The 25,008-nt window shown below is 44.9% G+C and overlaps 1 protein-coding gene across 2 annotated transcripts; it reads right to left on the bottom strand.

Moving 5' to 3' along the window:
- Positions 1 to 246: 246 nt before the first annotated feature.
- On the bottom strand, positions 247 to 24,786 carry fgd1 (FYVE, RhoGEF and PH domain containing 1). 2 transcript variants are annotated; one of them, XM_037772656.1, is made up of 18 exons: positions 23,776 to 24,786; positions 10,825 to 11,130; positions 10,536 to 10,734; positions 9,675 to 10,422; positions 8,297 to 8,386; positions 7,759 to 7,907; positions 7,498 to 7,654; positions 7,256 to 7,394; positions 6,237 to 6,295; positions 5,920 to 6,066; positions 5,741 to 5,833; positions 5,552 to 5,631; positions 5,393 to 5,423; positions 5,074 to 5,175; positions 3,495 to 3,623; positions 3,156 to 3,314; positions 2,849 to 2,995; positions 247 to 2,346 (listed from the first exon to the last, which is right to left on the bottom strand). In XM_037772656.1, exons 1-18 carry the CDS (start codon positions 23,960 to 23,962, stop codon positions 2,071 to 2,073), a joined length of 3,198 nt encoding a protein of 1,065 aa, XP_037628584.1. In that variant the 5' UTR covers positions 23,963 to 24,786; the 3' UTR covers positions 247 to 2,070. The 2 variants fall into 2 exon arrangements, with proteins under 2 accessions (XP_037628584.1, XP_037628585.1); XM_037772657.1 differs by lacking the exon at positions 23,776 to 24,786 and adding an exon at positions 15,821 to 16,145.
- Between the last annotated feature and the right edge of the window lie 222 nt (positions 24,787 to 25,008).

Here is a 25,008-nt window from a genome sequence, read left to right on the forward strand (position 1 = left end):
GAAAGGTTCCCCGTGCGTCGGTCTCTGATGGTAAATAGATTTAGACTTATATAGCGCTTTTCTAGTCTTCCGACCACTCAAAGCGCTTTACACTACATGTCAGTATTCACCCATTCACACACACATTCATACACTGATGGCAGAGGTTACTAAGGTGCCAACTTTGCCCATCAGGATCTAATCTAGATACTCATTCACTCACCGATGGCTATGCCTTCGGGAGCAATTTGGGGTTAAGTGTCTTGCTCAAGGACCCATCGACATGTGACCCGGAGCAGCCGGGGATCGAACCACCGACCTTCTGATTGGTTGACAACCTGCTCTACCCTCTGAGCCACAGCCGCCCGATGCCAAGGGGCACCGACCAAGCGGTGATATTTGACGAGTTGGAGTGAGAATGTGTTGATGTCATCATCTTAACGCTCTCTGATTGGTCGGCTGACCATCACAATGGTTTCCGTTGGAATAATTTCACAGTTGATGCTTTGTGACTTTGTGTGGAAGCTCATTTGACCCCGAAAACAAACGTTGGTCGAATGTTCAGAATGACAAAAATAAAAAATAGTGATGGAAGTTAAATTGACACAAAACTAAATCATAATTTTTTGACTTTGTTTGTCAAATGAGGTTCACAGTTTCCAAAGCGTTGCTCAAATAATGAGACACTAAGTGTATTTTGACTTTTTAAGTCACAATTTTGAGACTGTCTTTTATATTTTTATTTGGACTTTTCAAGTCAAAAACGTCTCTGCTTCATGTTTAAGTGTTTCTGAAAAGTTGAACTCTGAGAACTAAACGTCTGATAAAGAAAGTAATATATTAATAATACGTATAAATGGTAAAGTGAGATTTCTTCCAGAGCGCGACGAATAAAAATCTGCAGTACCCGACTTCACCAGCAGATGACAGAGAGGCTTCAAGCATTGGAGCAGAGGCTGCTGGGAAATGTAGTTTTACCTCCAGGTTTGGAGGACAGGTGGCAGCAGTGAAGTTTCAAAATCAAACAAACAGAAGGACTTTCTCCTTCAGGGGACAAATGTCTTTAAGTGCATCTAAAGAGGACACGTCTTCTTCTTCTGTGGTGTTTTAAAAATCTCACATCGGTTTATATCCATTTCCTGTTGACGTGTTTCAGGAAAACCAGGAGGAATCTCTTGTTGGTGTTGTGGATCATTCAGCTCAACATGTTTATGTGCTTGTTTTCCACTCGTCTGTCAGAGACCAGAACTTGGACCCGGATCAGTTCGGGTCCGAATCACATCAGAACGTTGATATCAGACAATTTACCAGATTTACGTCCGACACCAACAGTTTTAAATTCAAATTTTTTTACTAAATGTGTGTGACTGCAGGCGCTGGTTCTGGGGACATGAACTCCAACGCGCTACATGTCCGTCCTCCAGAACCACGTCCTCCAGAACCACGTCCTACATTCACTCTCCTTCTTCCTGCATCTAAACATTGCCGTTGGACGTAAACCTTGAGGTTCAGAATTGTCCAGTATGAGTGTGATCCACAGGGTCACCGAGCTGGACTCTACTGGTCTAACTGGGTTCAGGCAGAGTCCAGATCTGGTTTGTGGGTTCCAGTAGCTTCTGGATCTCAGTCCAGTCTCTCAGTACACTGGTCTGGTGTTTCAGGGGGCTCTATATATTGAGAGATGAATGAATATCAGTAATAATAAATCTGTCTGTTCTGTTATTAGATTTCTATTGAAGGGAAACAGCTGATAACACCGTCCAATCAGAGAGCTTCTTACTGCTGATGGATACGGACACAACTCTGATGTCACAGCTTTGGATGGAGCTGTCTCCACAGCAACGGCAGCTGAGGCTTATGGGTACTTTAAGACCAAACTGAAGAAGGGAGAATGTGAGGATGTACTGTGGGAGAAGAGGCTCCGCCCACCTCACTGCATCACAGCGCAGGTAAGAAAAAAACAGGTGAGGAAGAGAAAGACGCCATCTTGTGTCTGACAGCGAGGAGGAGTCATGCAGTGTGTGTGTGTGTGTGTGTGTGTGTGTGTGTTGACTGGTCTTCATCATCGACATTCTTCCTCGTACGATAGAATCACGTGTTTTCCCCCTCCGCTGCAGCTGCCAGCTCCTCCCCCTCCTCCTCCAGACACTCCGCGATTGACAGGGGAAGCTGAGGCTCCTCCCCCCTCCCGGCCCTCAGCAGGACGTCCATCCATCGCCGCTGTAGCTCCTCCCCGTCGGCGCTGAAGTACAGGGTCAGGTGACTCTGGGAGATCTTGAAGGCGTGGCGTCGCTCCAGGCGGTCACATGACTCAGGAAGGGACACCTCGAAGCCAATCAGAGGCACACTGCGCTGCGCCTTCACGTCCTGGTGGGAAGAGAACAAATAGAGTCCTCAGAGTGCATCATGGGTATTAAACCATGGCCAAAGACACTTCTGAATTCTGATTGGTTGGTTCGGAGTCATGTGTCATAGCAGCAAAAATCTGAATTAGCTGATAAGAGATCAGATTTACTCAGTCTGGGGGAACCTCTGAGGCCTCCACAAGAACCCCTCAAACGTCTTCAAGGACACTGAAACTTCCTCAAGTCCTCCTCAAACCTCCTCAAATCCCCCTCAAACCCCTCCAGGACCCCTTAAATCTCCTCAAGTCCTCCTTAAACCTCTTCAATTCCCCCTCAAACCTCCTCAAGGACCCTAAAACCTCCTCAAGGGCCGATCTGACCACCGAACTTTTACAAGTTGGTGCTTTGCTCATACTGTGGTTGTACTGAAAGTGCTGCCTGTAGGGGGCAGCAGCACTGGTTCTATACTGTATATTACACACATATACATATATATATTTATGTATTATATATAGGTGCAGTACCTGTGGAGCTCCGTAGATGTAGAGCACCAGCGGTTCGTTCTCGGGGATGACGAACCAGGCCTTCTGCCAGCCCCGCCCACCTCCTTTCTCCATGTGGTGAAGAAAACTACAAATCACACTGTGCTCTGCAGCCAGGGAGGCCTGTTTCTATGGCAACAAGAGACAGAGATGAGGAGAGCATCAGTGCTTTGCCAGACTCAACCAGAAAAACAGAGTTTTTAGTGAAGTCATGTATTCTTATTTTCTGTAGTACCATTGGGTGATAATAGTCAGAGACATGATGATGTCACAGTGATGTCACACTAACCTCCAGGATGGAGCGTCTCCTCTGGGTGCTGCTGCTCAGCAAGGCGGGAGAGGGCGACGCCCCCACCAGCATGGCGTAGCAGTCGATACAAACTCGGTTGGTGCGGTTGTTGTCGTACGAAAGGCGAGCACGAAACTCTGAACATTTCCCACAAACCACCTGGAGTCAACATTAATAGATTAATGGATTAATATTACTACTGCATTAATGTGTGTGTTGCATTTTAACTCCTTTATATCCTGTTGGCTAGTTTAATCTACAGCAATGCATCATGGTCTGTAAGATCATCATGTGTTATGAGAGGTGATGGTGGGGATAAGGTAGATACTGATGACGTACGTGTCCGCAGGCTTTACAGTGGTGGCGTCTCTTGGTGATGGAGTTGAACGGCTCCTGACACTTCATACACAGAGTGACCTCCTTCTCTCTGATCGGAGTCGGAGCTCGTTTTCCCAACTCCACGCAGCTCTGAGGGACAGAGGATGGAGACGGAGGTCAGTTTAATGACGGCTGATCTGCTTCAGGCACCGTTACTCTGGAAGTCACATTAAAGCTGAAACACTTCCTGTTTCATGAACACAACATCATCAAATGTCACTAAACAAAGAACATCAGTGTTCATGATAACAAATTAAAAAACAATAATAAAACATGTAGTTTTTGATTACTCCTGCAGCTCTACCATCATTTCTAATGCCGTGTTCACACCATGAGCGAAACAAATTTTCACTTCGCTTTACTTCCACGAGTCATTTCTGTTCATTCATGCTAGACGCTCCGGAGAGGAGACAACAACTTTTCTTTCCACCATTTCCTCCATCAACCATAGAAGAAATAACCACTGTTGCTGCTTTGTACATGTTGTGGAAGTCCCAGATAATTTATGTCGGAAAACCAAACGCTGTCGTGTTTGGGTTCATAACGTCACCCGGCGGCGAGCTGTATTGATATACATTGCGATTTCACTGACTGTATCCAAAGAATGTATATTGATAGAAGTGAAAGTCAATTGTTCGTTCCATTGCAACGTCAGCGCCCAGCAGCAGAGACACGCTTCCGCCATTTTGGACTGAAAGCGACTACCGTACGCCAGTAAAAGAAAATTAATTATTTATATTCTATTGTCATATTCTACTGAAATGGCCTGTGTTGAACAATAAAATACTATGAATATAATAAGCGTTTTCAGTCCAAAATGGCGGCAGCGGCTGTTGTAAAACAAACAGTTTTGTCTCTTTCCTTCTATACTCTTTTCTGTATCTAGCAAGCCACATGTCGCTACTGCGGTATGAACCCAAAATAAACAGATTGAGCTGTGATTTAATTGAAATAAACGGATTAAAAGGATGCCGAAATAACAACATAATGATGTTCATTTGTAAAACGTCTGAATTCATGCTTTGTCAGGTCTGTCTGCAAGACGACAAGCAAACAACTTTTAAATTGCTTGTTTTCTGAATGGAGTTTGGATCGATCAGTGCCAGGCTATGCAGCTGCTCCATCAACACTCAACATAAAGTCATCTAGGCATAAATACGGCAGCGACGTTGTTGTTTCTACCACAGACAGTATGTGGTTTATGATAAATGGTTGGCAAACGCTGCTTTATTTCATGTATGTATCTTAACAACGGCTTGTTTATCCGCCGTCCTTGGTCTTCCTGTTTCCCTTTTTGAATGACAAATACAGACTACCGCTGCCTGCTGGTGTGGAGAGTTATTTCCTCTCACGCAGGCGCAGAATGTACGCACTAACTGGCCGTCGGCTAGAGTCTTTGTGGTTTGTTCGAGTGCAACTTTTTGGCCAAAACAAAGGCGACGTGAAGCGACGCAACAGTCGGCCTTCATCGCCGCTAGTTCTCTGACGTCAACTTGGTGTGTCTTAAAGCTCCAGAAGGTTCGTCAGATGGATTTGTTACCGGGGAGTGAGGCGGTGTGGACTCGTCATCTCTTAGGGAACAGTTGAGGTGTCTGAAGCTCTCCATCGTCTGCTCGTGTCTCTGGATGGTCGCCTGGATGGCCTGACAACACACACATGCAGATGTTTCACAATAAAAGCCTACCTGGAAATGATGCTTTTAATTTGACACAGTAAATATTTTGACACAGACATCAGGCTGTTCACACAATCACACTGTGCTCTGTTGGGCCTGTTGCCACACTCAGCAGTGATGTGACAGGGTTCTGGAGTACATCATGACATCACTGCAGCCAGGTGAGAAGGAAGTGAGTGTTTACCTGTATCCAGTCTTTCTTCTCCTCCTCCGTCCTGCAGAGACACAATCACATGGTCAGAAAACCATCTGTCTGTCTGTCTGTCTGTCTGTCTGTCTGTCTGTCTGTCTGTCTGTCTGTCTGTCTGTCTGTCTGTCTGTCTGTCTGTCTGTCTGTCTGTACCTGGCCTGCAGTTCCAGGGATCTCTGTTTTCCAGACACCACGAACGTCCTGGAAACTGCAGCACTGCTTGTCTCCTTCAGCTGGATAGAGAGAGAGAGACAGGTAGACAGACGGTTTAATCAGATCCAGGTGTAGAAGGAGGAGCTCCACTCGGTGATTGGTGGCGTTTATCAGCTGATGATGTCTCACCTCCATCCCGTCCACATCGATGCGAGCACGGACGCCGTACTTCTGACCAATCAGACGCAGCTTGGGGACGCAGTAGAGCAACCTGTCGTTAAACTGCAGAGACAGACAGACGGTCAGTTCTCACTGAGAGCAGAACGATAGAATATTAGAGTAGAGTAGAGTAGAAGACAGTAGAGTACCAGGATGAGGTATCTGTCCTGTGTGGTCCCGTTCTTGTTGGACAGTTTGAGGATGTGTCCTTCTTTAATGAGCTCATTGGTCGGGTTAACGATGTCTTCTTCTCCTCCCAACAACTCGTACACCTTCAACAACTTCCTCATTCGCTCCTGGAAAGAAAACATTGATGCTGAGGACAAGCTGAGGACATGACAGACCGGAACTCACCCAGCAGCTGTGAGTCAGCGGGTAATGAGTGTAATCAGAGGATGTAATTCAACACTAAGAGAAGAAGGTTAATGTCACACTGTGTCTCTGGTTGACTAGGTCAAACTCTCACCATCTTCTTGATGGCAGCGTTGGAGTGTTCTGCTGCCGTGGCGATCAGCTCCAGAGACTCTGCAGAGAGAGAGAGAGAGAGACGATGGTCACATGATCATAATGATCACAATCCGTTAAATTAAAGCAAATCCTTTTGGATTATTATCATCTCTGTACATTGCACACATTCTTTATACTTTCCACTGTCAACTTTAGTGCATTCCTGCACTAAACTGCGCAGCTCTTTGATTTTAAAACAGATATATTGTACATATATTTATAGCATTTTTATTTATTTATATTATTTATTTATTTCACATTTTATAATATTGTTTTACCACAGTTTTATAGTATTTTTCCACATTTGTATAATATTTTGTAGGTGTTTTTATGGTATTTTTTTATATTTTTAACAGTGTTTTACCACAGTTTTATAATATTTTTACACATTTTTATAGTATCTTTTTTAGATATTCTTATGGTATTTGTTTTGGTATTTTTAATAATGTTTTACCACAGTTGTATAGTATTTTTTGTTTTTAAATATTTCTATATTTTTTTTCATAGTTTTAATAGTGTTTTACCACATTTGTATAGTTTTTTTTTTATGTGTTTACAGTATTTCTTTCATATTTTAATAGTGCTTTACCACAGTTTTATAGTATTGTGTACACATTTTTATAGTATTTCTTTTTTTTTTGATATTTTTATGGTATTTGCTCACATTTTTAAAAGTGACACAAACACATTTTTATAGTATTGTTTTTACACACTTTATAGTATTTCTTTCATATTTTTGTTGTCAGTTTTCTTATTTTATTTCTGTTTCTTGAGTGTTGCAGTATCTGCTTTTATCTTTTTATTTATCTTCCTATGTTTATTGTTAAACCTGATTCTGAGTTTTAAAGAGCTCTTCCTCAGAGACGAACTGGTCTGAACGTTTGCAGGTCAGAGTGTGATGTCTGAAAACGTGTTATTAAAAAGCTCTTTAAATGGTATCAGCTAATGAACGTGTTTGTGTGTGTTTGTTTCACATACTCTGGGCGTCCCGGTGGTCCGGTGCGTCCTCCGGCAGACGGTGGAGATAATCTTTGAGCAGCAGCTCGTAGCGAGGAATCCTCTGAACCGGCTCCAACATGTGATGCTGCAAAGTCAGGTTCCCACAACGCTCCTCCCTCTGCACCGAAAACACACACACATTAGCACACACACACGCACACACGCATATCGACCGACAGACAGACACACAGAGACACACACACACACACACAGACACACACCTGGATCTCCTGGATGATGGTCTTGAACGGAGCCGATCTCTCCATCCAGATGTTCACCAGCTCCATGGCTCGGTCAAAGTTCTTCACGTACTCGCCGTACATCTTCAGGAAGGGCGCCAGCTTCTGCAGGATGTCCCCGATCCGCGAGTTTGAGTCCCTGCAGACAAAAAGGAGGAATGAAGTCAAGGCAGCTCCTGAGGAGGAGGAGAAGCAGCAGGAGAAGAAGAAGAGGAGGAGAAGGAGAAGGAGGAAGGTCCTCACCACTCCTCCATCCGTTTCTGCAGCGCCGGCAGCAGGAACTGCTGATGGAAACAGTAGATGGAGCAGATGTTGGAAAAGATTCCTTGAACCACGTCGCAGGGGAAGGAGGAGCGGGACCGGGCCTCGTCCAGGAGTCGGGCACAGAAAACCTGCAGGAGGAGACGAGAGGGGTCACAGCAGCCGGTCCTGCAGGTAAACACTGTGGGGCTGCCATGGTAACGGTGACATCATCATCAGTGTGCTGGTTTTGACCTGATTTAAACTGCTCATACACTGTAGGATTTTAGACAGGTTGTTGTGTACATCCTACTCCTACTGTACGAGTAGATCGTTTCACGTTAACGAAGAATAGGTCCCAGACTCATTTAAATCTGCGACGTGGTCTGGTGATGTCCTGGTTTCTGTCACAATACTCCTGAAACCACAATAAGATCTGTACATGCACAACGGAACCAGGATACTCCAGAGACCTGATCTTAACCAGGATACCAGGCCATGATAAACAGCTCCGACTGAAGGTCAGCAGCAGGTGACTCACCTGGTCCAGGAGGTGGAGCTTAGAGACGTAGGCGGTCTCTGTGTGCAGCAGCTCGTTGGCGATATTGAAAACCCTCTGCTGGACAGACAGCTGGACAGAGACACGGAGACAGAGTGAGACATCTGCACTACAACGAATACAACAATCACAGAGTGGCGAGTCTGACCGTCAGCAAGGTGATTACACTTATCACAATATTGATACTGAATAATTATAATAATAATAAGGCTTTGTAGATTTATATTATATTATATTATATTATATATTAAATTATATTATATATTAAATTATATTATATTATATATTAAATTATATTATATTATAATATATTATATTATATTATAATATATTATATTATATTATATTATATATTACATTATATTATATTATATTATATTATATTATAATATATTATATTACATTATATTATATAGGGACCTCTCTACAAGTATTAACCTTAAACAAGGCAAATAAGCCAAAGCCATACTTGACATACTTGAGTTTTAACAATTCCTTATGATAAACGAATTATTATCTATCACATCACAAGCCTACGAGACACACTCATATCCTGAGCGTCTGGCAGCGATTATAGCTTAACTACCTAGATTCTAAGTAACTGGAGACAAAACTTTATCTTTCTGCTCCACGTAGATCATAAACCCTTTAATATAATAACGACTCATTGAAATCGGTTGAGAAATGTAGATGTTATAGTGCTTTTTATCCCGAAAAACGGCAGCTCCCCATTCACTTGTATAGAGTTACAAACCAGTCTTGCCCTTTCCAATATGGCGCCCACGTTGACGTATTGCCGCAACTGGCTGAAGCGTCCAATGCGGCGTCTACGTATATATGTATATATGTCTGTATGTCTATGGTGTTGTATCATGTTCACACCTGGCATTAACATGCGTGTCACTCTCCCGCTCTATATGCAGATAAACAGCGACATCATTTCTGTTTACAAAGACCAAATGTGTTGTTGTTTTCAACCGGCGGGAGGCAGCGATGCACTTCCTGTGCCTTGTCTGACGGACAAAAAAAAAGAAGAAATCTAATCAATACAGACTGGATCTGTTCATCGGCGTGTTCCAGATGTTTGGCGCACTCGTAATAAATTTCTATGGACTTTACCAGATGTTCAGACGTTGTGGACGAAGCCAGTACATACAGTACGTACTCCGCTGACACAGAGGACGCCAGTAGAGTCGGCGGTCCTTAATGTGGCCCAGACCACCTCTGAATGTGGTCTGAGCGATCCGATCTCAACGCGTCTCGAGTGCGTTCACACCTGGGATCGGATCATGTTAATACCAGGTGTGAACAGGGCCTGACTGTAGGTGGAGCTGTTGTCTGATGTCACTTCCTGTCTCACCTCAACAGAGTCCTGTCTGTCTGTCTTGGGGGGCGGCAGCACCAGGGTCAGCTCGGCCTCCTCCTCCTCCAGGTCGCTGTCTCCCTCCTCAGAGAAATCCCTCCTCCTCCTGGCCCCGCCCCGCGCCTCCCCCTCCTCTCCCTCCCCCGCGTACGAGGACGAGCTGGAGAGGCGGGGCAGGAGGGCGGGGCTGCAGGGGTAAGCCACGCCCACGTCATCCACGCCGGCGAAGCAGAGCTCCTCGCTGTGCGACGGAGAGCTGATGCTGTCGATGCCGCTGTCCCGATTGGCCAGTTTCCCCTCCGTCTGCGAAGAGGGGAGGGACAGACGCTCCGAGGGGATCTCCGATTGGTCGAGCGGCGGCGGTTGCTGCTGTTGTTGCTCCCTCATCTCCACGGCAACCACGTCGTCCTCCATGTGTTTCTCTGAGGCGCTGTAACCCGACTCCATGGAGAGACGCTTCTGATGGAGGTCGTCACGACACGCCGCCGCCAGCTCTTCATCATCATCATCATCATCATTATCATTATGGTCATCATGCAGGTCACCGTCTCCCTCCTCCCCCTCACCCCCCAGTGTGATGTCATCATGATCTTTGAGCTCAGAGGGCGGCTGCTCATCAGGTGGGGGAAGGGCGGGCGATGATGATGACGATGGTGATGAAGGTCGAGAGAGGGAGGAGGGGGGGTCAAGGAGGCGGGGACACAGAGCCCCCCCGGTGATGTCAGGAACCACGATGATCTGCTCGCTGTGCACACACACACACACACACACACACACACACACACACACACACACTGTAAAATCTCACTAAAGCCTTTAATGATGACATCACTCCTCCTCTGACCAATCAGAACTCACCGCTCAAACTTCTCGATGAGTGACAGGACACAGGTGGGGGAGGCGGTGCCATCGGCGCGGGTGGGCGGAGTCCGGCCACCCCGGGGGTCCGCCGGGAGGGGTCTGCAGGGCGGGGTAGGGGGGAGGGGCTTATCTGGAGCCCGGGGTCGTGGCCTCGACACCCCAGCCTGCTGCTGGAGGTGTGGGGGCTTCGGGGGGACTGAGGAGGGGTCAGAGGTCAATTAGTGTCATAAACTCGTTCATGTCTTTAATAAAATGCATGTATTTAAATTTAAATAAACTTTGTTACCCTGAGGTTTCGGTCCGGGCAGCGGCGGTCTGCTCTTGCTCGGTGGTGTTACTGTGGTACTCGGCAGTTCAGGCGGCCCCGTGTCGTTGACTAGCAGCAGCCCATTAGCAGAGCCGCGGCGCTCCGTTAGCTCCGTGCCTCCCTCCAGGGAGGCGGGGCCTGATAACGAGGAGCTGGGCCCCGGGTCGGAGCTCAGCTGTTGGGGAGCATCAGCGTCCAGCGCCCCCTGATGGCCACACGGAGAGCAGGACGGCTCCAGAGAGAGACTCTTAGTCAGCAAACTGGGACTGGAGGAGGAGGAGGGACCTGGGGGGGAGGGATAGGTCAGAATGGTGATCACATGACATCACATGCTAGCACAAAGGCTAACCCAGTAGCACAAAGGCTAACCCAGTAGCACAAAGGCTAACTTAGTAGCAGAGGGCTAATCCAGTAGCAGAAAATCTAACCCAGTAACACAAAGGCTAACCCAGTAGCACAAAGTCTAACCCAGTAGCACAAAGGCTAACCCAGTAGCACAAAGATTAACCCAGTAGCACAACGTCTTACCCAGTAGCACAAAGGCTAACCCAGTAGCACAAAGATTAACCCAGTAACATAAAGTCTAACCCAGTAGCACAAAGGTTAACCCAGTAGCAGAAGATCTAACCCAGTAACACAAAGCCTAACCCAGTAACACAAAAGGTTAACCCAGTAGCACAAAGTCTAACTCAGTAGCGCAAAAGCTAACACAGTGGTAAGTCTTACCCAGTAACACAAAGACTAACCCAGTAGCACAAAGGCTAACCCAGTAGCACAAAGATTAACCCAGTAGCACAAAGGCCAACTCAGGAACACAAAGTCTAACTCAGTGGCACAACGACACAGTACCGCAAAAATCGTCTACTCTTGTAACTAATATAAATAAAGTTCTCAGACAGACAGGATGAAATCAGCTGATAGTAAAAACAGTCTCCACACACACACACACACACACACACACACACGCACACACACATACATACACACACACACACACACACACACACACAGTAATAGCTTCCATATGAGGTCTCTGGCTGCAGCAGCTGGACAGAAATAAACTCCACATGGAAGACACACAGAGAGAAATGTTTGTGGTCTGTTACGGCTGAAGCTCATTGGCTGAATCTAGATGCTTCCTGAGAGCTGATTGGCTAAAAGGAATAATTTAAAACAACATCTGATTCAAAATGAACATCGAGGCCACACACCCTTCACTTCTACCTCTGTAATGTGACAATCAAGACTTTTGAATTCATCATTCCCTAATAAGAACACATCTGTCTGTATCGTCATGAACTGTCACGGTACATTGGAAATAAACTGTGACCTGCAATACTGCATCAACAATAAACAACACCTGCTGTAGATAACGTTATTGATTATTCATGGTCACCATTAAACATGCAGCGTTATGTATCAATAATGGGAGGATCCAATCAGGCTGATGTGTCTTTGTGACTACTGCTCTGCCGTCGATCAATATCCTCTCTGCTCTGTGACTCTGAAACGACCTCTGACCTCAGCATCGAAGGATATGACCTCAGCGGAAACGAGCGATCTGATTGGTCAATGCAGCTCTGTGGGGAATTATTTCTGTTTAAATGAGTTCATCCAACGTTTACTGAGCCAAAAGGAGAAAATCTAAAGTGTAAAACAACAATAAAACAAGCAGATTGACTAAAAACACTAATAATATAACACATGAAATAAACCAATAATGTCAACAGTAGTGGGAGCTGTGTGTGTGTACAGATGTGAACAAGATGGGAGAGGTCATGGGAAAACATCAACAGGCTAATTTAAAGCAGATGGTGTGTGTGTGTGTGTGTGTGTGTGTGTGTGTGTGTGTGTGTATGTGTGTATGTGTGTGTGTGTGTGTGTGTGTAGTCTATTTATAAAGGTCTATTAATAACAGCAGTAGTCATTAAACTGATTTTCTTCCATTCAGACCAACAGTCAGTCATTTTCATTCTCTTGCCTGTTAGTGTGAAGCTAGGCTAGCAGTTTCCCCCTGCTTCCAGTCATTGTGCTAAGCTAGGTTCCTGGATCTGTCTCTGTACTGGACACAGAGATGAGACAGATGGACAGGGAACAAGAGGGTTTACTAAAATGTTGTACTGTTCCTTTAATACAGCCAGTCTGCTGCAGCACCACTGTCACCTTCACACGCTCACACACACACATGTATGTCAGTGATGTATGTCGTGTTGCAGACAGGAAACATGTTAGAACTAGCTGGTGCAGCAGAGAGTCTACTGCACAGAATAGAATTAAATAGAATTAAACAGAGGCATTGGATTGTTTCATGCAGCTGTGATGCAGGAAACACACACACACACACACACACACACACACACATGCACACACACACACGCACACACACACACACACACACTCTGTGCACATTCTAGTGGTCATTAGGGGGTTCTAATGGTCCTTTAGGTGGTTCTAGTGGTCATTAGCGAGGTTCTACTTGTCCTTTAGGTGGTTTTAGTGCTCATTAGGGAGGTTCTACTGGTCCTTTAGGTGGTTCTAGTGGTCATTAGGGAAGTTCTACTGGTTGTTTAGGTGGTTCTAGTGGTCATTAGGGAGGTTGTACTGGTCCTTTAGGTGGTTCTAGTGGTCATTGGTGAGGCTCTACTGGTCCTTTAGGTGGTTCTAATGGTCATTAGGGAGATTCTACTGGTCCTTTAGTTGGTTCTAGTGGTCATTAGGGAGGTTCCACTGGTCCTTTAGGTGGTTCTAGTGGTCATTAGGGAGGTTCCACTGGTCCTTTAGGTGGTTCTAGTGGTCATTAGGGAGATTCTACTGGTCCTTTAGGTTGTTCTAGTGGTCATTAGGGAGGTTCCACTGGTCCTTTAGGTGGTTCTGGTGGTCATTAGGGAGGTTCCACTGGTCCTTTAGGTGGTTCTAGTGGTCATTAGGGAGATTCTACTGGTCCTTTAGGTGGTTCTAGTGGTCATTAGGGAGGTTCTACTGGTCTGGTCCTTTAGGTGGTTTTAGGGGTCATTAGGGAGGTTCTACTGGTCCTTTAGGTGGTTCTAGTGGTCATTAGGAGGTTGTACTGGTTCTTTAGGTGGTTATAGGGGTCATTGGGAGGTTCTATTGGTCCTTTAGGTGGTTCTAGTGGTCATTAGGGAGGTTCTACTGGTCCTGTGGGTGTTTTCTAGTGGTCATTAGGGAGGTTCTACTGGTCCTTTAGGTGGATCTAGGGAGTTCTAATGGTGATGAAGGAGGTGACAGAAGCCTGTTCTAGTGGTCTGGAGGATCTAAGGGTCTTGTATGATAAATAGTTTAAGTTCTCCTTTAGAAGGTTCTAGCTATCATTGGGGGTGGGAGTTGTAGAGGTCCAACAGGTGGTTCTAATGTTCTTTTAAGAAGTTCTGATGGCCACTGATGTGGTTCCAGGAGCCCTTTAGTAAGTAAGGTTTAGGGGGTCTTGGTGGTCACAGAGGATGCCCTAGAGGTTATTGAAGTGGTCCAAGTCATCTCTCAGGATGTTCTAATCGGTACTGGTTCTAGAGACGTGAAGTCACGCCCCTTCTGGTGGACCTTATGGGACCTTATTTCAGAAAAGATATGAACGGTAGTCAACGGAGAGACACAAATAATTATTTGATCCTGTTTGAATTGCTCCATGAATCACACACATGATGTTTGCATTTAAAAGATAATTTTTCGAGCCCAGAAGGTCTCAGTTCGTCGTTATTTGTCTCTCTCCGTTGACAACCGTTCATATTTTTTCTGAAATAAGATCCCATGGTGATCCACCAGCAGGGGAGGGACTTAGCCTCTCTATAGGGGTCTGTTAGGTGGTTCTAATGGTAGTAATCTGTATCTGGATACGCTATCTGGGTCTCTGATGGCAGACTAGACCTCCAGATGTTGTCTGAACGATTTAATCTGCACTCTGATTCTGAATGTGTTCAGCTGCATTAACACGAGTCTCTCCTGATCCAGATCAGATATCAGATCCAGATCACAGGAGGAGAGACGAGGTCTACAGGGTATAACAACATGGTCCATGTTGGAGAGACAGACAAGGACAGCATGTCAGTGACTGACTGGTGGAGCAGACGAGGATGCAGATATCATCTTCATCATTAACAGCATTTTAAGGGTTAACATGAGGAGATTCTGCTGTGTGTGTGTGTGTGTGTGTGTGTGTGTGTCTGTGTGTGTGTATGTGTGTGTGTGTGTCTGTGCGTGTGTATGTGTGTGTGTGCAGGGTGGGGGTGTGTCCGTCTGTCTGCAGACACAAACCAACACTAATAACTGACACCGTGCTGCTGTTCATCCACATCCCCTCAGCCTCAACATTCAGGATCAATGGATCAGGAGTCAATCAATACACACACGCACGCACGCACACACACACACACACACACACACACACACACACACACACACACACACACACACACACACACACACACACTGGGTCTAATTGGATTCCGTCTGTGTTGTGTGGTTACGTGCACAGTACTGATGAAATAAAACATGCAGCAGAGAGATTACTGATCCTTATATATACCTATACATCTATATATATAGATGCATGTATAATATATATGTATAAAGTGAGTCACGTGATGAGAGAGCTGCAGACTCACATCTGGCAGACGCAGTATCATGCAGCCATACTAGCCTACATTCACTGCGGCGAGATGTCGGTCAGTGTGTGCGCGTGCACGACACCCAGTGTGAGCGCGCGTATGTCATCCCACCCCCCCCCAAACAAAATCACACCATCATCATATTATTATGATTCTACATATTTATATTCATATTCATCAATAGAGATAAAAACACAGCGAGGAGGAAAAGGTGTGATGAGGCTGCAGCTGTGCACGCGCTCGTGTGTGTGCGCGTGCTCGTGCATCAGCAGGTACCTCGGTACACGGTGCAGATGTGTAGTACATGCAGTAGGCCTGCAGTAATACTACAGTAGTACTACTACAGTAGTACTCACCTCTGGTCAGGCTGCTTCTGTCCATGTACATCGCGCAGCAAAACACAAATCCGGTCATTAAAGACAGTGTTGATGGAGAGAGAGCGGCTCTCCCGGTCCACAGCACGGAGAAGAAACCGGGTCAGATACACACACACACACACGGATACACGCACGGACCGGACCGGCACGGCTCCGACACACACACACGCACACACAGCGACGGTCCGGACCGGCTGACAGACCGACAGGCTGCTGCTACAGGACCGAGAAGTAGGTTAGATCCGCTCGGTTTGATTCAGTGGGCTGCCCGGTGCGAGAGAGCGGCGGGCGGGGAGGAGAGAGAGGAGGGGGAGAGAGAGAGAGAGAGAGAGATGATGAGAGAGAGAGAGAGAGGGAGAGAGAGAGATGATGAGAGAGAGAGGGGAGAAAGAGAGAAGGAGAGAGAGACAGAGAGATGATGAGAGAGAGAGAGGGAGAGGGAGAGAGAGAGGGAGAGAGAGAGAGATGATGAGAGAGAGAGAGAGAGAGAGAGATGATGAGAGAGAGAGAGGGAGAGAGAGAGAGATGATGAGAGAGAGAGAGAGATGATGAGAGAGAGAGGGAGAGGGAGAGAGAGAGGGAGAGAGAGAGATGATGAGAGAGAGAGAGGGAGAGGGAGAGAGAGAGGGAGAGAGAGAGATGATGAGAGAGAGAGAGGGAGAGGGAGAGAGAGAGGGAGAGAGAGAGAGATGATGAGAGAGAGAGAGGGAGAGGGAGAGAGAGGGGGGAGAGGGAATGAGAGAGAGGGGGGAGAGGGAGAGAGAGAGAGGGGGTGAGGGGGGAGATTTAGACAGAGAGAGAGAGAGCGAAATGGAGAGAGAGAGAGGGAGAGAGAGAGGGGGATGAGAGAGAGAGGGAGCGAGAGATGGAGATAGAGAGAGAGAGAGAGAGAGAGAGATGAGAGAGAGCGAGAGAGAGAGAGATGAGAGAGAGCGAGAGAGAGAGAGGGAGCGAGAGAGGGGGGAGAGAGAGAGAGGGAGAAACTCTCCTCCATTTTGGTTTCCTTGACAACAAATTAAGAGCGGTAGAGAGATGGAGTGTCTTTCAACACCTTCTCATCCCAACTCGTCTCATCCTGACGCTTTGTCAGACCTCCTTTATTGTTTTAGAAAATGGGCAGATTTTCTTTTAAAGGGACTGTTTGTAAGAATCATAAGTGCTTTTTAACAGCGACACCTGTGGCCGTTAAGTCAACAAAAGTCAGCGTCCTGTTGCTCGCGCTTGTGCTCTCTCTACATAGACATGAACGAGCATCACTCAAAACAGTGAGGTGACACACGTCAGCTAAAACCACAATATCACTCTATATTTCAGCTGCTTGGCAGTAATGTTAGCTGACCAGACGAAGGTCTCTCCATGAATCAATGCTGATCCTAGTGTTGGCTTTTCCTGCTTCAGCCTCCCGACCGCAGCCGGAGGGAACGGGGGAGACGCCGGAGTTTTGGTCGGAGACGATAACGTTTCTCGCTGCGGAGCTCCATCACTTCACAAGACACGGGAAACCTCTGTTGGTCTGGAGGAGCTGCAGCATTTATTTCTGCACAAACGTCCACTGCACATTCACTAGATATTCTCAGAGCTAAACTAAGTCTAGTGACACAGACAGGTGAGGAGAGAGACAGACAGGTGAGGAGAGAGACAGACAGGTGAGGAGAGAGACAGACAGGAATGGACCTTTTCTGCAGAGATTTTTACTAAAATTGAAACAGAGGTAACAATGAAGGCAGCTTTATGTCTACCACCTGGTCACCTGACTGATGCTCAGAACTGATACTGCAGAACACCTGACACAAGCCCCGCCTCCCTCCGACTCTGAATGACACAACACAAAAAACATGATATTTAATCTGTCTTTGTTCTAAATGGAGAGATTTACCTCCAGAGAGCCTCCACCATCTGCTGCACACGCACACACACACACACACAAATGTTCCAGATTATTTTCATACTAAATAAAATCTGTGATCTACAAAGTCTATATAATAATAATAATAATAATAATAATAATAATAATAACAGTCAGTCCGTGATAAAAACATTAGAGGATGTAATCAGTTACACTCACATACTGTATATATATATAGATATATATATCTATATATATAAAAATATTTCAAAGAATAAAACATCACTGGATGAGAAAAACAACAAATTTGTCATGTTTTAAGGGCACTTTGAACATGATTTCACAGAGAACATTAGTCATCAACTCCATTCTATCCCTTATAATCACGTAGTTCGACGCCCCTCTCTCTATATATACATATAATATATAACATTGTATATTATGTATAAATATTTATATATATTATACATAAATATTTCCACAGCACTAATTCAACAATGATACACTGATTCACTACAGTTTAACTGTTCATGAAACTCAACACTTCCTGCAGGTTTATCAAATTAAAAGCCCACCAGGAGCTGGAGGTGTCGCTTTCTTTAACAGAAAACTAAAAGCTGACAGGAAGTGAAAATCATCGAGTTTTACTAAATACAGTTTGATTAATGTCACTCCACATGTTTCTTAATAACAGCTGTTAGTGGCGGATGTGACATATATCTTAATAATGAAACACCCACTATTCAAAAATATGTTATATATCATTATTTTATTTCTAATTATTACAAATTAATTATTACTGTATGAGTGGATTTCATGAATTGAATGTGTTCGTCCTGATCAGAAGACAGCAGAGACACAGTTGATCTAACTCCACCCCACATCTGGGTCAGGACATGATGAACAAAAACAAACACACCCCTGTTAAGGGGCTGCTGATCCTGTAGAGCAGACAGACAGACAGACAGACAGACAGGGTGATCAAAACAAACACACACCCCAGTTACTGAAGAAGACGGAGGAGGTGGAAAGTCACAACTGTAGAACAAGAAATCAAACACACCCTCTGGTTACTGAACTGTCAGTGCTGCTCTAAGGAGGATAAAACCAGCTCTCTCTTCTGAGGCTGAAAAACAAACGCACCCAAACACTTCAACACATCTGAGTGAAGCAAAAGCAAACACACCCTGTTATCATCTGGCAGGGGAGGAGATAAAACTACAGGCTGACCTCTGACCTCTGACCTCACACACACACACACACACACACACACACACACACACACACACACACACACACACACACACACACACACACACACACACACACACACACACACACACACACACACACACACACACACACGCACACAGACACAGCTCCCCTTCCCCCCCACAGCAACAGTGAGCGACCCAGTGACCCACAGAGAGACAAGCTCACTCGTCCATCCCCCCAGGACATCTATGAATGGAGAAATGTGTGTGTGTGTGCGTGTGTGTCCTTGATGTGTCTTTTACAGAGTTCAGCTGTTCGTCTGGTTTTAAACTGAGACGAGAGGAGGTTAACGGTTTCATGTTGTGCATCTTCTGTCACCAGGACAATTGTACATATAGAGGTAGAAATATGGACAATTGCAGTTTCAAACAGTAGACCCATGCTGTTTTCAGTAGTAGCACAGATAGAAATAACATCAGAAACAATAAACACTTGAACCATCAATAGAAATAGTAGAACCAACAGTACAAACTCTAGAAACGTTGGTAAAAATACTAAAGACAACAGCAGAAACATAAGATACTCTAAAAACAACAGTAGACACTCTAGAATCAACAGTAGAGACTCAAGAATCAACAGTAAAGACTGTAGAATCAACAGTAGAGACTCTAGAATCAACAGTAGAGACTCTAGAATCAACGGTAGAGACTGTAGATTCAACAGTAAAGATTCTAGAATCAACGGTAGAGACTCTAGAATCAACAGTAGAGACTCTAGAATCAACAGTAGAGATTCTAGAATCAACGGTAGAGACTATAGATTCAACAGTAGAGATTCTAGAATCAACAGTAGAGACTCTAGAATCAACAGTACAGACTGTAGAATCAACAGTAAAGATTCTAGAATCAACAGTAGAGATTCTAGAATCAACGGTAGAGACTATAGATTCAACAGTAGAGATTCTAGAATCAACAGTAGAGACTCTAGAATCAACAGTACAGACTGTAGAATCAACAGTAAAGATTCTAGAATCAACGGTAGAGACTCTAGAATCAACAGTAGAGATTCTAGAATCAACAGTAGAGATTCTAGAATCAACGGTAGAGACTATAGATTCAACAGTAGAGATTCTAGAATCAACAGTAGAGACTCTAGAATCAACAGTACAGACTGTAGAATCAACAGTAAAGATTCTAGAATCAACGGTAGAGACTCTAGAATCAACAGTAGAGATTCTAGAATCAACAGTAGAGATTCTAGAATCAACAGTAGAGATTCTAGAATCAACGGTAGAGACTATAGATTCAACAGTAGAGATTCTAGAATCAACAGTAGAGACTCTAGAATCAACAATAGAGACTATAGATTCAACAGTAGAGATTCTAGAATCAACGGTAGAGACTCTAGAATCAACAGTAGAGATTCTAGAATCAACAGTAGAGATTCTAGAATCAACGGTAGAGACTATAGATTCAACAGTAGAGATTCTAGAATCAACAGTAGAGATTCTAGAAACAACAGTAGAAACTAGAAACACCTGGTAGAGACTCTAAACACAACAGTAGATACTCAGTACACAACAGTACAAAACACACACACGCGCACGCACGCACGCACACATTAATTGCAGCTGAATCTGTCGTCTATTTTTAACCTTCAGCTCTTCATTCATATCTTCATGTCCTGCTGCTGCACGGCATGCTGGGGGGACAAGCAGGACACTGAGACCACTTGAATGACGTCACGGACTACATACTGTACATGATACATGTTCGGACATATTTTCTATCCAGATGCTTCACATGTAAAAAGTGTCACGTGTTTGTTTGTATCGGACACATGATGCTGTGTAATAACAGCTGCTGTAACTAGAACCAGCTAATGACACTAGAAAATGCATTTCCTGCAGAGAATGCACGTGAATGCTGAAAGCTAAAATAAATTGCTTAGCATTGCTGAACATGCAGAAATGCGCAAAAGTAAAAATGGCAGAGCTGGAAGCTGACATGCATTACCTAAAGAAGCTAAGAGCTGAAATACTTTGCTAGAAAATCAAGAAGCTAAACTGTAATCCTGTCAAAGGCAGAAGTTGAAATGAATTGACTGAAAAGGCTGAAAGAAAAAATGCTTCGTACTTTAAAAAGCATGAAAGGTAGAAAAAGAGTTGAAAACAAGCGGAAATGTCCTTAGAGCATAACATTTTGATATCTGAATGGTTTCTGTAGCTGAAAGTATGCAGAACTAGTTGTCCGCCGAATAATGGACGGAAGAATTGTAATTAGTTTGTCACCCTTGTAACACTTAAATAAAGTCTGTAGCTGAAAGTATGAAGAAGTAGTTGAACTTCAAACTTGGAGTAGGTCCTATTCCCTTACATTAAAACAAGTCGGTTGAAGTTGCAAGCAGAAATGTCTTTAAAGAGCTGAAGAAATTTGAATGGTTTCTGTAGCTGAAAGTATGCAGAAGTTAGTAGTTGACCGAAATCCCTACGGAATAGATGGAATAATAAGTCTGTCAGAAAAAAACTCAAAATGCTCTATATATTTAGAGGTCCAGACGCTGGTATAGTGAGGCAACATAACACTCAAACTTCCTGGCACTAATCAGCCCTGAAACTAAGAGCACAAACAGAACCTTTCAGAATAAAATCCCTCCACATGTAACAGGAGGGGAGCAGAAACAACACTGTGCTGATGAACAAAGAATCCTGAAGATAGTTAAACTTAGTCATCTATTGACTGTTATTATAATGATATGAAACTAAAGAGAAGTCAGACTCTTGTGTTTTTTATATACTTTGAGAAAAACTGACCCTCTCTCTCTGCCACGTTGTCTGTGATTTCCTGCCTCACTCGTTCAAAACTCAAAACTCAACACACACACACACACACACACACACACACACACACACACACACACACACACACACACACACACACACACACACACACACACACACACACACACACACACACACACACACACACACACACACCCACACACCCACACGGTGCACGTACACACAAAACTCAGATATTTATTTATTTTATCATAATAAATGAATTATGAGTTCACAGTGTTACGTTCCCCGATTAATCCAGGGGATGAGGAGAGTGCCATTAAAAAAAGAAAAAAAACAATGGAAAGAGAATGAAGGACAACGGAAGTGTATAAACAAAGGTAACAATTATTTAACAAACATGACAAATGTCAGTATTTAAGAGAAAAAATAAGCTTTGTTTCATCTCTTGTGGCAAGAGCGCCGCCATGTTGCAGTACTCTAGCCTGTGACGTCACGAGGTTGGTTGGCTCGGCTGAGTTACACAGATACAACGGTATAGACCGTGAAAGACGGAGACGGAGGAGACACGGGACAGAAGAAAACAAAAGAGGGCACACTATTGTATTGCTATTGATGTAAAGATGAGTTTTACAATGTTAAAACCAACTGACGCTGAAACGGAGATCAGTAACGTTACTGCAGCGCTGGCTAGTATCACTGAAAGAGCCCACCGACAGGCAGCTGTCTCATTCAGACCGTTCAAAGACAGGGTCGCTAAGAAAATAAACGCCCAAAGCACTACATTATTCTGAAGCCCACGCTACAGCGTTTGTTTATGTAACTTCCTGGTAGCTTCTGCTAGCCAGCTAGCTACCGGCTCAACATTAGCATACCAAAACTACCATCACAAAGTAAAAGTTATCACCAAAGCAAACACGTGTGATCCGTGTTTTCCTTTAACTAACTAACTAACTAAATGATTAACTATCTAATTCGGTTATACTCACAAGCAGACGGAAAGAGCTGACACGGCGAGCAGCTCTGGGCGGTGTGGACGGGGGAGCCGCAGTCATCGCGACATGGTGTCCGTCGGATTGGGAGTATAACTATACTACTACTATATAATAATAGTGAGTGAGTTAGTTAATGTATAACTGCACATAAATACGGTGAAGAGGTGCGGGCACGAAACCCATTTCAATACCTCTCACCACTGCACTCGCATCACAGGCAGACTTAGGATCCAACGCCATGCAGTCAGCGACTATGTGACCACGCTTGTGACAGAAAAAACACTGTTTCTCAAAGTTATAACCACATGACGACGCTTTGGCATGCATGACATGCGTGTCATCAGAGTTCTGAGAAAAACTACGGTGGGAGAAGGAATTTATTAGAAACACTTTTGTGCGTGACAGTGAACACTTCCGCCAAGGTAGCGGCCTGCTGCAGTGTAGTTACTTTCTGCTCATTCAAGTTCACCACAGCATGCTCAGACACACAGTCTTTAAACTCCTCTAACAACATTAGTTCACGTTGGGTAGCTACCTCATCAGCTAGAGCCTTACATGCTGAACACCGTCGGTCAAAGAGGATCCCTTTCTCCCTGGCAAAGTCACCATAAGCCTGGCTTGTTGTTTTCCTAAGGAAAGTTTTATCAGGTACACCGTACTCTACCTGCTCAGGTACACCCTACTTTACCTGCTCAGATACCCTGTTCACTGCCTGCTCAGGTACACCGCACTCTACCTGCTCAGGTACACCGTACACTACCTGCTCAGGTACACCATTCACAACCTGTTCAGGTACACCGTTCTCTACCTGCTCAGGTACACCCTACTTTACCTGCTCAGATACCCTGTTCACTGCCTGCTCAGGTACACCGCACTCTACCTGCTCAGGTACACCGTTCACTACCTGCTCAGGTACACCGTTCACTACCTGCTCAGGTACACCGTTCACTACCTGCTCAGGTACACTGTTCACTACACAGTGCTTTAAAGATGAAGACTAACTGTTGGTTTTGTAAATGTACATCTTGTTTACGGCTCTAACCACCTGTCTCACTCACTGAAGCTGCAGTTCACTCACCTGTCCTGCGGGTGGAGCTGCGGAGTGATGGTGGCGTTGAGGTGGTGTTCAGGTGGTAGGAGAACCTCCTGGTGCTGAACTGACTGGAGAAGGAGGGAGGAGGGGGCGGAGGAGGAGGTGAGGGAGGAGGAGGAGGAGAGGGGAGGTTGAACCCGAGCAAGGTGCTACGAGGTCGGTTCAGCTGCATGCCGCGCTGGTACGTCAGTCCACACCTGTACAGGTACGTCAGTCCACACCTGTACGCAGGTCAGAGGTCACTCTTTGTTTGTTTCAGTTCATATTCATGTTTCCGTTTGTTTCAAAATGAAACATTTAATCTGAAAGTTTGTGTTTGAATCAGTCACTTCCTGTCGAGTCCCCAGAAAGTTCATCACATCACATAAAGTCTGTTTCAGCAGAACTTCAGCAGAATTTCAGCATCACGTTTCTGCTCGTTGTCGGGTTGAAGTCATGTGGAGGTCAGAGTCTCCCTCCCTCATCCTCCCCCTCTCTCTCCCATCTCTCCCTCTTTCTGTCACTCTATCAGAAAACGTAGAAATCGTCTCGTCTCCATCAGATCAGTAGAATCCAACTAATGTGATTCAATAACAACTTTCCTCAGATGCTCAGAGATCAGATCAGAGCGGATGCAAAGAAAAATAACTTGACCTTGTCTGAGTAAATCTTCTCTCCTTAGTTTCCTCCTGAAGAATCCAGAATGTGCCGACTCAGCTCCAATACAGAAGTCGCTTCACTTTTCCTTCAACTTTACACTTTTTCCTGATTTCTCCTCCTCCTGCTGCTTCAGGTTCACTTCCTCTGCTGATTTTTAATCCTTCATTCCAGCGTCAGTTTGTCCAAACAGACAGACAGACGGTCAGTCACACAGACGGTCGGTCAGTCGCTCTTCTCTCTCGGCAGCTTCAGGCTTTTGTGTGAAAAATCTGATCTGAGCTGCAGACCGACACCACAACTCCTCCTCCAGCCAGACATCTGATCCCAGACCAGCTCCCCTCCTCCTCCTCCTCCTCCTCCTCTCTCTGTGGTCTGTTTCTCATTTTCTCTCCTTCTTTTTTTTTTGTTTTTTGAGGCTGAAATTTGAAGCAAAAGGAAAACCGTGGAGACAAATTCCAGCAGCAGTTTGTTTTTGCTCTTTTCTTTCCGTCAGAGCTGCAGAAGTCAGTCAGCTGATTCTCCTCCTCATCACACTTTCATTATTTTTTAACTCTTGTGACAGTTGGAGCAGCAGAGATG

Source organism: Sebastes umbrosus, chromosome 6 (genome assembly GCF_015220745.1).
Source record: "Sebastes umbrosus isolate fSebUmb1 chromosome 6, fSebUmb1.pri, whole genome shotgun sequence".
Classification (NCBI taxonomy): domain Eukaryota; kingdom Metazoa; phylum Chordata; class Actinopteri; order Perciformes; family Sebastidae; genus Sebastes; species Sebastes umbrosus.